Genomic DNA, 14,668 nt, shown 5'->3' with positions numbered 1-14,668 from the left:
TCTCTCTCTCTCTCTCCCTTGCTCACTCTTTCTCTCTCTCTATCTAGCTCTCTCTCTCTCCCTCTATCTCTCTTACTCTCTCTCTCTCTCCGCCTTCCTCTTTCTCTCTCTCTCTATCTCTTTATCTCTCTCTCACTATCTCTCTCTATCTCTCTCTCTATCTAGCTCTATCTCCCTCGCTCTCTCTCTCTCTTTCTCTATCTCTTTCTCTCTCTATATCTTGCTATCTCTCTCTATCGCTCTCTCTCCCCTTCTCTCTCTCCTCTCTCTCTCTCTCTTTCTTTTTCTCTCCCTCTTTCTCTCTCTCTCTGATATTTAGCTCTCTCTCTCTCTCTATCTATCTAGTTCTCTCTCTCTCTCCCTCTCTCTCTCTTCCTCTCTCTCTCTCTCCCCCTTGCTCTCTCTCTCTCCCCCTTTACCCTCTCTCTTGCTTATGCTCTCTCTCTCTCCTCCTTGCTCTCTCTCTCCCCCTTGCTTTCTCTCTCTCACTCTCTCTCTTCCTTTCTCTCTCTCTCTATCTTGCTCCCTATTTCTATCTCTCTCCCTCTCTCTCCCTTGCTCTCTCTCTGCACCTTACTCTTTCTCTCTCACTATCTCTCTATATCTCTCTCTCTATATATATATCTCTATCTCTCCACCGCTCTCTCTCCCTCCCTTTCTCTCTCTCTCTCTCTCTCCAGTCTCTCTCTCTCTTTTCGCTCTCTCTCTCCTCTCTCTCTCTCTCTCTCTCTCTCTCTCTCTCTTGCTCCACTCTCTCTTTGGAAGGGGAAAAATCGTGTGACACTGATCGGGATGTTTCACTCTCGGATCATAGATCTTGTCGCCGTGATTGGACGGTGATTTCTCATGGGTTATGGTGGGGGCGACCGGAGGTCTCCCCCTCTTCACCCTTCGGCGAGGAGTGGTGGAGGGAAGGATGTTTGAGGAGGGAAGAAGTCTAGCAGTGGATCTGGTCGGAGAGATGGTGTGAACAATATGGCGGGAGGGAATATTATGGGAGTTAGTGTTGGCTGAGGATTTTCTTAAAGAAGTTGCGGCTAGTATGGGATCTATGGATCAATTAGAAAAGAACAGGGTCGATGCGGACTCTGATTTTAACGGTGATTGTGCGGTGAATGTGGAAACATGTATGCTGCTTACCAAATTAGTCAAGGTGATATGGCTATTGATTCACAACAGGTTGGTGAACTTGAATCTGACGAGAGGATTTTGATTGCTCCTGTGGAATAGATTGAGGTGAGTAAAATATTGGATAATCCTATATTTGAACATGAGAAACCCCTTTTTATGTTTGGGAATATAAGTAGTATTAAAGATCTTGGAAAGGTGTCACTGACTCGGGTTGATGATGGATCTGGAATGGATGTTGAACGGTGAATTATCTGAGGTGAAGGGTGTATAGCCAATTAGGGGAGATAGAGTTGGGGTCGGCTGCAATGATACCATTAATAATGATGGGTGCACATCAGGTGTTTGTGGTAATGATTCTACTGCAGAGTTTCCTTCAATCCAATCTTGGAAAACTCCGATTGTTGCCAGGAAGGTTAAGAATGAAAATGAGGAGATAAAAGCTGACAAATGCATGGAAAAAGTCATCTGCTGTTAAATTAAATTTATTTGATGAGGTAGACAGTTTTTTGTGGAAGGATGGATTGGTTAAATTGGATTTGAACAAGGCTAGAGGTAATATTCAGAAGCTTAACCGAGCACTAATTGGCAGCCACTTAGGATATCGGCTCCCTTTTTGGGTTGTGCAAAAAGAACTCCAGAGGAACTGGGGACATATTGGTTTAACTCAAATCACGCTTATGGGTTCTGACTGCTTCCTCTGTTGGTTTGCGAACATGGAAGCAAGGGATAACATCTTGATTGGTGGACCATCATATGTTGCAGGTCAGATCATTGGGGTGGATAAGTGGACAACAGGGTTATCCTCTAAATCCTTGAAGGAATTCTCCTGATATTCTTGATATGTGGAAAGGTTGGTCATAGGGATGACTTATGCAAGGAGGTTTGTTATCAACCTAAGCAGCAGGAATTGATGAAGGATGGTGTTCAAAAGCAGGCTGATTCGGATGTATCTGGATCAAGCTCAGGTGGTGGTTTGGGGAGCTTAAAGGGAGTGAATGGTTTTGGATCCGGGCTTAATTCAGGGAAATTGGATGGAGATACAAGTTCTTTGGCTGTAGATGTCAATCATGGGGAGTGGACCATTGTCACTAGAAGAAGAAGAACCAATAATAGGGCTGGTTCTAAACCTCAAGATGTTAGTAGGGTAGTTGCCCCGCTTATGGCTCCTAAAGTTGTTTGGAGGGAGTTTCCAAGATGAAGAATAAGAGTGAAAAGCAGGATATGAAGGAAATCTCTATTTCAAAGGAGGATATATTGTTGGAATCTGTTGTTCATAAGGATGAACGGAACGTTATTGATAAACATCAAGGTATTGAGAAGCAACTTAAAAGTAGGTAATCTTCTGATGAAGTAATTCAAAATCACGGACAACTGGGTAGAATTTTTTAGCCGCAGGTTTGGGATATTGATATTCAAAGCACAGAATTGTTGGTTAAAAGTTGTATGCCTGTACATGTTTCACCTTCTCTGACGTTCGTAAAGAAGATAAACCGTAGGGAGCCTAAGCCTTCTCCTGCTCATATTTTGGCTCCCAGAGTGTTGAAGTTCTCGGGCAAGAAGTCTTGTGTCCTGAAGGAAAAAAATAAGCGAGCTGGGGATTCTAATGAATAACGTACGAAGGTAATGGGTAACTTAAGCCCCTTACAAAGGTTGCCGGGTGTCAGGAGAAGTATGAAGGAGGGGTTGGCTTCATCATCCATTGAGCAATGTGTAAATGTGATTGATAATTCAGTGGATGGTAAATTAAAAGATGTGGACTTTGTGGATCAATGGCAAGGTGTGTTTTCTGAATTCTTTTGCGGCGGGGACGCTTCCCCTTTGGTGGATAATGTTTAGCTTATTATGCTGGAATTGTAGAGGTGCCCGTAAGAAGGAGACGGGAAATTACTTACGGTACCTAATTGGGGAACACGATATCAATTTTGTTGGGTTGTTGGAGAGGAAAAATGGAGTCCTTTTGTAGAAAAGATATTGACAAACTTGTGGGCAGAGATTGGGAGTTTGTTTTTCAACCATCTATTGGCAGAGCAGGTGGAATACTAGTTCCGTGGAGGTGTAATGTGGTTTCCTTTCATGCCACATTTCAGAGCAACCAATGTATTATGGGGAGGCTCAAGGGTGGCAATTCTATTGATTGGGAGGTTGTTGTTGTTTATGCTGATAAAGACCGGTATATCAGAAGGCAAGTTTTGAAGGATGTCTCTAAGGTTCATAATGTGGATTCTCCTTTATTGGTTGGGGGAGACTTCAATTGTATTATGGCACAGGAAGATAAGAAGGGGGGAAGCCTTTCCATTTTTCTTTGGCTATAGGAAATATGGGGGAGTTCATGGCAGCTAATGATTTGATTGATCCAGGTTTTATTGGTCCTGCTTTTACATGAACCAATAACAAAGATGCGAGGAGCAGGATCTTTTCAAGGTTTGATCTTTTTCTTATGAGCTCTTCTATTCTGGACTCCTTTCAAGGTCTTAAGGTTTGGCATCTTACTAGACTTGCATCTGATCATTGCCCAATCTTGTGTTCTATCCAATGTGAGGTGAGACGGTCATATTCCCATTGGATAAAATTTGAAGATGTTTGGACTAGTTATCCTAAAGCTTGGCAACTAGTTTGGGATAAATGGAAAGTTGGAGATGTGGGGAAGGAGGCAGACAAGCTTAAGAAGAAGTGTCAAAGAAGTTTGAAAGCCCTATTCTTTTGGAGTTGAAACAAGATCAAAATGTTAAATCAATTAAAAGATGACCTTGACAAGTAGATTAAATTTTTGTAGGAGGTTGAATGTTTGCCAAATGGTTTGTCTAACTTACAAGCCGAGACATTGAGGTAAAAGGTTCAATTATTAAATAGCACTCTTGCCCGTATCATGATGTGGTGGAAACAACAAGCAAAAGTGAAATGGCTTGAAGAGGGAGATGAGAACACTCATTTTTTTCATTCCATGGCTTCGACAAGAAGGAGGAACAATTGTATTGAATCTTTGCTGGATTTAGATGGGACGATTGTTATAGAAGCAAGGGACATTTCTCATTTGATACAAGATTTCTTTGTACAGAAATGGAGGAAACAAGCAATTGTTGAGGATGAGTGGCCGGCACTTAATTCACAGAGGGATTGTTTGGCATCTTTTTCTGGGTTGCTGGATGGAGATGTCACTAAAGAAGAAATCTGGTCGGTTGTAAGCTGTTTAGGCCAAAACAGGGCACCAGGCAGGGATGGTGTCACGACATCTTTTTTGAAGTATTTTTGGGAGATTGTTGGGGACCAGGTTTTTAAAGCTTGTTTAGAATTTTTTTCTTCTGGAATTATGGATCCTTGCTGGAAGGAGACTGTGGTTGTTTTAGTGCCAAAAGTAAAGAATGAGCTAGAGAACTTTGGAGCTGGTTCTTAGTCGTATGGGGTTTCCAAACAGATTCTGTTCATGGGTGTTGAATTGTGTCCAGAACCCCAGTTTATCTATTCTTATTAATGGATGGCTCTCAGAAGGGATTGTAGCAAAGTGTGGATTCCGACAGGGTTGTCCCTTGTCAATCCTACTTATTTATTCTCTGCTCGGAGTTGCTTTCTTCCTACATCCATCAAAATTTCCAGGAGCTCGGGGTACCTACTGGGGGGGGGGGGGGGACCTTTGGTCTCCCACCTCCTTTATGCTGATGATATTTTTCTTTTTGCAGGTGCTTCTATACCAAATGTGAAGAAAATTAGTTCTTTGTTGGAAGACTATTGTTCCTGGACGGGTCAAAGAATAAACAGAGGCAAATCTCCCATTTTATTCAGTAAAAGTACATCATCTACTACTAAATCCAGATTGGCTAGGATCTCGGGTTGCTGTAAGGTAGAAGAGATGGAGTATTTGGGAATCAAATTGGCATTGGGGAGACTTACAAAGAAAGATTTTGTGCCACTTATATATAATGCTCATGCTAATACTTTATTTTGGGGTATTAGATACTTGTCTTTGGTAGGGGGGTCACATTGATTAATTCAGTCTTGCTTCCATCCTATGTTTTTTTAGTGACCCATACTCTGGTTCCCAAGGGTGTTTTATATGAAGTTCAAAAGATTAGCCGGAGTTTTTTGTGGGACACTGATCTGGATCACATAAGTATTCATTATGCTTCTTGTGATAATGTTTCTAGACCAAGGAGGAAGGGTGGAATGGGATTTCATTCTAGTTTTAATTGGATAGGTCCTTTGAGGTCTCGGATTGCTTGGGATTTCTTAAACAAACCGAGGGGTTTGTTCCAGCAATATAATATGCAAATATGGAAGCTGGCCATGGGATGTGGAAGGCAGACGGGGTGATTCGGCTGGCTGGAGGATTATACTGGATGGAGCGAATAGTCTCAGCTGTTGTATTTGGTGGAAAATCTAGAATGGTAATTATGTTGAAGTTTTGAATCATGTGTGGATCTGGGATAGGGCTATCTCCTCTTGGCCTAATTTTTGCAACATTTCTGCTATTGAAAATGCTTTAGTTGCAGACTTTATCACGATGGAGGGAACTTAGGACAAGGCAAGGTTGCTATTATGCTTTGGTGAGTTATTGGTTGATAGAATAACTGAGATTCAAATTTATAAGGAGCTTGGCTCTGATTCAATTGAGCTGGTGAAAACCTCGATTAGCACTTCCATTTCTTCTATTGTTTATAATATAATATTTCAGGATGATGATGACCCGTGCTATAGCATTTTAAAAGTGGGATTAAGGCCTCGGGTGAGGATTTTCTGGTGGAGGATCTATAAGGATATTGTTCCTACGAATGGATGGCTACACACAAGAGGATTGGGGGAACATTTAAATTGTCTGATTGGTTGTTATGTGCCAGTGGATCTGGATCATGTGACTACAGGTTGTAAACAACTGTTGGAAATTTTGGATATTTTAGAGGGGTGGGGGTTCCATACCCCACGGTTTTTTAGTTTAATTTAGCTGCTTAAGGCACTGGAAGCTAATGTTAAGGCTCAAGATATGTGGGGATTGATCTACTGTGATGTAGTATACCAAAGCTGGAATAATAGAAATGCTTTTAAACATGGGAAGGATAAGAGCACGCCAACTGCTATGGCTTCTTATATTTTGGGAGGACTCAACCAAGGTTGTTCTTCATTCCACTTGCAGTAACTAGACACCCCTCAATCCTCTGGATTGTCTACTCACCTTGCTTGGTGCCCCCCCTACAGGTTGGCTGAAGATTAATGTGGATGGAGCTCTTCATTGGACCAATGCAGGTGGTATTGGAGTTGTTATTCGAGACTATGTTGGCAATTTGATTGTTGCAGTTGGCTGGAGTAACTACCATTGGGACAACTCACGGGTAGAGATGATGGCAATCCACTATATTAATAAGTTGCTAATGGACTGGATGTTTGAGATCAAAGAAGTCATTGTGAAGGGTGACAATGCTAGTGTGATTGAGCTTATGCAGAAGATGAAGCAGCAGGAACTGTGGAAGCATCAATCTGAAGATTGGGATAGATGCAATTGGGTGAAACTGTTCCAACAGGTGATATTTGTTCATACTTATAGAAGTATATGTATTCCTCAAGAATTTTTGGATATTCTTCAGGATGATAGTAGATGTTTTTCTTTACCTTCCTTGATGAAATAGTTTCTTCGGGAATGCAAATGCAAATATTCAGCTCTCTCTCTCTCCACTGCTCTCTCCCTCTCTCTCTCTCTCTCTCTCTCTTTCTCTTTATCTCTCTCTATCTAGCTCTATCTACCTCTTTCTCTCTCTCTCTCTCTCTCTCTCTCTCTTTCTCTCTCTCTCTCGCTCTCTTTCTCTCTCTCTCTCTTTCTCCCCCCTCTCTCTCCTCTCTCTCCCTCTCTCTTTCTCTCTCTCTCTTTTTCTCACCCTCTCTCTGTCTCTCTCTCTCTATCTATATAGTTATCTCTCTCTCTCTCTCCTTCTCTCTCCCTTACTCTCTCTCTAATTCAGCTCTCTCTCTCTCTCTCCCCCTTGCTCTTTCTATCTCTCTCCCCTTGCTCTCTCTCTCGCTCCCATGCTCGCTCTCTCTCTACCCCTTGCTCTCTCTCTCCCCCCTTGCTCTCTCTCTCTCTCTCTACCTTGCTTACTCACTCACTCTCTCTCTTTCTCTCTCATTTTATCTATCCCTTTCTCTCTCTCTTTCTATCTAGGTCCCTCTTTATGTCTCTCTCCCTCTCTCTCTGTTACTCTCTCTCTCTCCGCCTTGCTCTTTCTCTCTATCTCTATCTCTCTATATCCCTCTCTCCCTTGCTCTCTCTCTCTATATATATATCTCTCTATCTATCTCTCTCTCTCCAGCTAGCTCTCTCTCCCTCCCTCTCTCTTTCTCTTTCTCTCTCTCTCTATACATATATATATCTAGCTATCTCTCTCTCTCCCTCTCTCCCTATCTCTCTCTCTCTCTCTCTCTCTCTCTCACTTATCCTCTCTCTCTCCCTCTCCCTCTCCCTCTCTCTCTCTTTATCTCTCTCTCTCTCTCTCAATCAAGCTAACTCTCTCTCTATCCCTCTCTCTCTCTCTCCCCCTTTCTCTCTCTCTCTCTCCCTCTCTCTCTCTCTTTCAATCTCCCTCTCTCTCTCTTTTTCTCTCTCCCTTGCTCTCTCTCTTTCTTCCCCTTGCTCTCTCCTCTCTCTCTCTTTGTATCTCATTATCACTCTCGCTCTCTCTATCTCTCTCCCACTCACTCTCTCTCTCCCTCTCTCTCTATCTCCCTTTCTCCCTTGCTCTCTCTCTCTCTCCCTCTCTCTCTCTCCCTCTCTCTCTTTCTCTCTCTCACTCACTCTCTCTCTCCCTCTCTCTCTTTCTCTCTCTCTCTCTCTCTCTCTCAATTCAGCTAACTCTCTCTCTCTCTTGCTCTCTCTCTTCAACTCTCTCTATCTTTCTCTCTCTCCCCCTTGCTCTCTCTCTCCCTTGCTCTCTCTCTCTCTTGTCAATGCTCTCTCTCTCTCTCTCCATTGCTCTCTCTCTCCCTTGCTCACTCTCTCTATCTATCTATCTAGCTCTCTCTCTTTCTCCCTGTCTCTCCCTTACTCTCTCTCTGTCTTGCTCTTTCTCTCTTTCTTTCTCTATCTTCCTCTTTTGCTCTCTCCCTTTCTATCTCTCTCTCTCTTTATCTCTCTCTTTCTCTAGCTCTCTCCCTCCTACTCTCTCTCTCTCTCTCTCTCTCTCTCTCTCTCTCTCTCCCCCTACCTCCCTCACTCTCTCTCTCTAGCTATCTCTCTCTCCCCCTCTCTCCCTTGCTCTGTCTCTCTTTCTCTCCCTCTCTCTCTCCCCCTTCTCTCTCTCCCTTGCTCTCTCTCTCTCTCTCTCTCTCTCTCTCTCTCTCTCTCTCCCTCTCTCCCTCCCTCTTTCTCTATCTCTCTCTCACTCTCTCTCTCTATCCATCTCTCTCTCACTCTATCTTTTCAGCTCTCTCTATTTATCTCTCTCTCTCCCTCTCGCTCTACCTCTTTCTCTCCTTCTCTATCTTTTTCTCACTTTCTCTCTCTCTCACTCTCTCTCTTCAGCCTCTCTCTCTCTAGCTCACTCTCCACCTCTCTCTCTCCCTCTCTCCCCTCTTTCTCTCTCTCTCTCTTTCTTTTTCTCTCTCTCTCCCTTTATCTCTCTCTCTATCACTCTCTCTATCTCTCTCTTTCTCTCCCACTCTCTCCCTTGCTCTCTCTCTCTCTCTTTCTCTGATATTCAACTCTCTCCCTCTCTTATCTCTCTCTCTCTATCTCATTTTCTCTCTCTCTCTTGCTCTCTTTCTCCCTTGCTCTTTCTCTCACTCTCTCTATCTCTTTATCACTCTCTCTCCCTCTCTCTTTCTCTCTCCCTCTCTCTCTCTCTCTCCCCTAGCTCTCTTTTTCTCTCTATCCCTATCTCTCTCTCCCTCTCACTCTCTTTATCTCACTCTCTCTCTAGCTATCTCCCTCTCTATCCCCCTCTGTGTAGGGGCTCCTTGCCCTCCAACAGAGGGGGTCCTCCTTCTCGGGGACATGCGGTAACAACGGCCAATGGCCAGTCGAAGGATATGGAGGTGGATCAGAGGAATGAGTATAATCAGGCTTCAGCACCGAGCCTGGTGGAGGGGGAAACCACCACGAGGAATGAGGAGCAAGGGGAATGGACAATTGTTACCAGAAGAAGGCGATCGAGATCGACAAAATCCGGCCCTAAAAACTCGGAGATGAATAATGATCCACCTAATATGAATATGAAGACTACATCCGGCACCATGTGGAAGGTTGTGACTGATGGCAACGTCCCTAGGGGGAAGCCGAATCAGAAGGTAGGTGTGTATGGTAAGGAAATGAAGGTGATCCCAAAACAACCAGGGTAGTTGACTAGTGCTGAAGGCGGAGAACTGAATAAGTCATCGATTGGTCTGACTCATCCAATGATTGAAGATAAGGTGAAAATGGACAAATACCCAGTTGATATAGAAATCAATTTTGAACACGGTGGCCATTCGTCACCAAGATTGGCTGATGTTGGGAAACTGACTCAGGGAGCTCCGGAAGATAATCTGTTATAGACTCGGACAATAGTAAGGCGCGGCAATCTCAAGAAGTGAGAATGAAGGAATCCAGGGCTGAGGATGATGTTCCTACACTTGGATTGGTGTGTAGACCGGCTGCCAATCGGAAGACCCGTAGGGGAAGCTCGGCCTCTCCTGCCCAAGCTCTGGCCCCGCGGGTGTTGAGATTCTCAGGTTCCAAATCCAACCCCCTTAAGACTAAAAATGGCAAGACCAGGGAGGCGAAAGACAAACGTTCGAAGGAACTTGGGAATTACGGCACATTCCAAAAGCTACTTGGAGTCAGACGGAGTAAAGACCAATTGAGGCTGGCGGTTTCTCCATCCAGAGCGCATGCTTTAAATGTCATGGACCGGTCGTCCATTGGAAGGGTTGAAGGTGACTTCGCGGATCAATGGCAAGAGGTGTTTACAGAGGTCTTCTGCGGCGGGGACGCTTCCCCTTTGGTGGATAATGTCTAGTTTTCTCTGCTGGAATTGTAGAGGTGCCCGTAAGAAGGAAACGGGTAATATCTTACGGCACCTGGTGGGGGAACACGGAGTCAGTTTCATTGGCTTGTTCGAGACAAAGATGGAAACCATTACTAGACAGGACATTGATAGGTTGGTGGGTAGGCACTGGGATTTTTGCTACCAACCGTCGGTGGGCAGAGCCGGGGGTATTCTTGTTCTTTGGAAGGGGGCGATTGGTGCGTTCCAGGTGCTCTTCCAATCGAACCAATGTATTATGGGGACTATGAACAGGTCGAATACGGTTGGGTGGGAGATTGCTATGGTTTATGCAAATAATGACAGATATGTCCGGAGACAACTCTGGGAGGACATCTCTCGCCATCATACTGCGGATGTCCCATTGGTGGTTGGGGGAGATTTCAACTGCATATTGGCGCCTGGGGAAAAGAAGGGTGGAAGACCTTTTTTTTATTCACAAGCGGCGAGTGAAATGGGTGATTTTATGGCGGCTAACGACCTGATTGATCCGGGGTTCACTGGTTCGGCATATACTTGGTCTAACAATAAGGATGCTAGGAGCAGATCTACTACCGGCTGGATAGATTCTTTGTTAGCTCGGCCTTGCTGGACATGTTCCAGGGGCTGACGGTGTCTCACCTATCTAGAATTGCTTCGGATCACTGCCCCATTCTGTGCTCCGTTCAGGAGGATGGCAATAGAAGGTACTCACGGTGGATCAAGTTTGAAGATGTGTGGGCGACGTTTCCTAAAGCTTGGCAAATTGTTTCAGAGAAGTGGAAGGTGAATGATACTGGATCGGAGGCTACTAAATTGTAGAAGAAGTGTAAACGATCACTAAGGGCGCTGTTCTTCTGGAGTAGGAATAAGATAAAGATGTTAAACCAGCTGAAAGATGATCTTGACAAGGAAATTAGGATCCTTCAGGAGCTCGAATGCTCCCCGACCGGTATCACTGAGATCCAATCTGAGTCTTTGAGATATAAGGTACAGTTACTTAAGGCTACGTTGGCTAAAATTACTATGTGGTGGGGGCAACGCGCCAAGGTGCGGTGGATTGAGGAAGGGGACGGGAATAACCGTTTCTTTCACTCCATGGCCTCCGCAAGACGGCGATCCAACCAAATTGAGCAGTTGCAAACTTCGGATGGGCTGATCGCTACGAAGCAGGCTGATATCTTGCGGATTGTTCATGATTTCTTTGCACAAAAGTGGAACTACACACCTATTACAGAGACGGGATGACCATCCTTGGAGTCCCGGTTGGCGAGCATGGAACAATTTGTCGGACATCTGGACAGGAGGATTACGCAGGAGGAGATCTGGATGGCTATCAAATCAATGGGGCCGAACCGTGCGCCTGGTAAGGACGGTGTTACGGTATCCTTTCTTAAGGAATTCAGGGACATTGTTGGTGAACAGATTACTTCGGCGTGCTGGGAGTTTTTTTCTTCTGGACAAATGGATCCGACTTGGAAGGAGACAATTGTTGTCCTGTTGCCGAAGGTGGATAAACCGAACCATCCATCTAAATTTCGGCCAATTAGTTTATGCCAAACCATCTATAAGATTATTGCTAAGATTCTGGTTGCCCGTATCAAGTGTATTCTGCCCAATCTGATTTCGGAAGAACAAGCGGCGTTTGTGCATGGTCGGTCTATTTCCGATCATTGCCTGCTGGGGCAAGAAATTGTGAATAAATTCAGAGTGTCTAAATCCACTAGGGGCTGGATGGCTATGAAGGCGGATATGGAGCAGGCTTACGACAAAATGAGCTGGAGAACTCTTGAATTGGTGCTCAGGAAGATGGGTTTCCCGCTGAAGTTTCGCAATTGGGTGCTGAACTGTGTGACCACACCTCGGTTCTCTATTCTGGTCAATGGGACCCTTACGGAGGGGATTACAATGGGCTGCGGATTCAGACAGGGGTGCCTATTGTCCCCCTATCTATTTATTATGTGCTCGGAGCTTCTCTCATTGCACTTTCATCAAAACTACCAGGAGCTGGGCATTCAGATCCGGACGGGGGGACCTCTCGTGTCCCACCTTCTTTACGCTGACGATGTTTTATTTTTTGCAGGGGTGACTACCGCCAATGTAAGGAAATTCTCATCAATCCTGGAGGACTACTGCAGCTGGACTGGTCAACGAATTAATAAGAAGAAATCTGCTATCATGTTTAGTAGACTTGTGCCCTCATCTACTAAAACTCGTCTGGCTAGGCTTGCGGGGTGCCGTAAGGTGGAGGAAATGGACTATCTCGGAGTCAAATTTGCAATGCGAAGGCTTAATAAGGCTGACTTATGTTTGCTGCTTCATAAGGTGAACACGCTAACGACCTCCTGGGGAACCCGTCACCTTTCCTTGGCTGGCAGAATCACGATGATCAACTCGGTGTTAATCCCTCTTTCAACTTATGCGGTGATGCACACTTTGGTGCCGCGGGGGGTTCTTACGGAGGTCGAAAGACTTTGTCGAAGATTTCTTTGGGATAGAGATACGGAACATAGGAGTATGCACTATGTGGCTTGGGGGGATATTACTAGACCCAGGCGGTATGGGGGGCTCGGTTTCCATGCTAGCCACAAGTGGGTTGGGCCGCTGCGGGCTAGAATCGCGTGGGACTTCCTGCAGAAGCCTCAAAATCTGTTTCAGAGGTGCATGAGGCATGCTGGAGCTTGGCCGTGGCAGCAAAATCGTAAACGAGGGGATTCTGGAGGGTGGAGAATTACATGTAATGGGGCGGACAGTTTGAGTAGTGTTGTTCGCTGGAAGGTGTGCAATGGAGTCAAGATTGACATTTAAATCACATATGGATCATGGATTTGGCAATTTCTTTATGGCCTACCTTTTGTAACATGGAAAGGATTGAAGGCTGCTCGGTCAGCGAATTTATTAAGCCAGACAACTGTTGGGATCAGCGTAAGCTGCTGATGTGTTTTGGAGAGGCTCTCGTGGATAGAATTTGTGATGTTAAGATATGGACGGAAACGAATGTAGACTCGCTGGAGCTCATTAAATGTCCTATTGGCACATCTATCTCGGCGATCTGCTATGCCTCTTTGTTCCAATGTGAGGAGGACCAAGTGTGTACTATCCTAAAGCTTGGATTAAGACCCCGTGAACGTATTTTCTGGTGGCGGGTTTACATGGAGGTCATCCCAACGTGCGCTTGGCTCCATAGGCGGGGGCTGTGTGCTGATGTGTTTTGCCCTTTGGGATGCAATCAGGTCGAGGACCTGAACCATATAACGACTCAGTGCAAGCAATTAGAGGAAGTCCTGAGATGTCTGGAGGCTTGGGGGTTTCCCACTTCGAGATTTTCTTCTTTGGAGGATCTCAAGTGTGCGCTGAAGGGGGGGCTACTGGCCAAGGCTCGTTGGCCTCTTCTCTACTGTGCGGCTGTGCACCTTTGTTGGGGGAATAGAAATGCCATTCGTCACGACAAGAATACTTCTACGATTACCATGATGGCCGCTAAAATCCTGGGCTCGACCACGCAGTGTTTCTTTTCGCGTAACTTGGAGCAACGGTTCACCACTCAATCCTTTGGATTGCCTCAGTCTTCTTCCTGGTGTCCCCCCCCCTACAGGTTGGTTGAAAATTAATGTTGATGGTGCGTTGCGAAGGACTAATGCTGGTGGAGTGGGCATTGTTATCCGGGACTGTTCGTGCAAGTTGATTTCGGCGGCGGGATGGAGTATTACACATTGGGACAACACCCAAGTAGAGATCATGGCGGTGCAGTACATCCATAGACTCCTTAAGGACTGGATGTTCGAGGTCGACGGGGTCGTCGTCGAGGGCGACAATGCGAGTGTTATCAATTTTATGCACCGTTACAAGCACAAAGAGTTATGGAGGCTCCAACCGGAGGAGGGGCATAAGCTTAACTGGGTGAATTCTTTCCACAAGGTTTTTTTTGTTCATACTTATAGGGAGCATAATGTAGCTGCCCATTTTTGTGCTCAAAGAGCAATAGAAGAGAATTTTCTTTGGGATGTTGGGGATAGGAACAATATATGTATTCCTCAGGAGTTTTTGCGTATCCTTGAGGATGATAGTTGTCATTTTTCCCCGGTTGTGGGGTCTTTGTTTTGATTGGTTTTGTAATGGGTTTTAAATGAATGCAAATGCAGAAATTCAACTCTCTATCCCCCTCTCTCACTTTATCTCTCTATCTCCCTCTCTCTCACTTGCTCTATCTCTCCCCCCTTGCTATCTCTCTCTCTCATTCTCTTGCTCTCTTTCTCTCTCTCTCCCTCTCTCTCCCTTGCTCTCTCTCTCCCCCCTCTCTCTCTCCCTTGCTCTCTCTCTCTCCCTTCCTCTCTCTCTCTCACAATATCTATCTCTCTCCCCCTCTCTCTCTCCCTCTCTCCCTCTCTCCCTCTCTCTCTCTATCTCTCACTATCTCTCTCACTCTCTCTCACTATCTCTCTCACTCTCTCTCTTTATCTCCCTCTCTCCATCTCCCTCTCTCTATATATATCTCTCTCTTTCTCTCTCACTCTCTCTCTTCTGCTCTCTCTCTCTCCCTCTCTCTCTCACTCTAACTC

The 14,668-nt window shown here is 45.2% G+C and overlaps 1 protein-coding gene across 1 annotated transcript; it reads left to right on the top strand.

Annotated features, from left to right (window-relative positions):
• Nucleotides 1–10,212: 10,212 nt before the first annotated feature.
• LOC110103831 lies at nucleotides 10,213–11,357 on the top strand. Its single transcript, XM_020832689.1, has 3 exons — nucleotides 10,213–10,638; nucleotides 10,734–10,927; nucleotides 10,976–11,357. Exons 1-3 carry the CDS (start codon nucleotides 10,213–10,215, stop codon nucleotides 11,355–11,357), a joined length of 1,002 nt encoding a protein of 333 aa, XP_020688348.1.
• The last annotated feature ends 3,311 nt before the right edge of the window (nucleotides 11,358–14,668 follow it).

Source organism: Dendrobium catenatum, unplaced genomic scaffold (assembly GCF_001605985.2).
Source record: "Dendrobium catenatum unplaced genomic scaffold, ASM160598v2 original_scaffold_250152, whole genome shotgun sequence".
NCBI classification, from domain to species: Eukaryota; Viridiplantae; Streptophyta; class Magnoliopsida; order Asparagales; family Orchidaceae; genus Dendrobium; species Dendrobium catenatum.
This window is presented reverse-complemented; position numbering and strand designations above follow the sequence as displayed.

What these genes read in the sequence shown, in the direction of transcription:
- LOC110103831 (XM_020832689.1), top strand. Translation starts at nt 10,213, where the DNA reads ATGGAAACCATTACTAGACAGGACATTGATAGGTTGGTGGGTAGGCAC. An exon ending in ATCCGGGGTTCACTGGTTCG is followed by an intron (nt 10,639 to 10,733) that starts GCATATACTTGG and finishes GACATGTTCCAG; the next exon opens with GGGCTGACGGTGTCTCACCT. An exon ending in GGATCGGAGGCTACTAAATT is followed by an intron (nt 10,928 to 10,975) that starts GTAGAAGAAGTG and finishes CTTCTGGAGTAG; the next exon opens with GAATAAGATAAAGATGTTAA.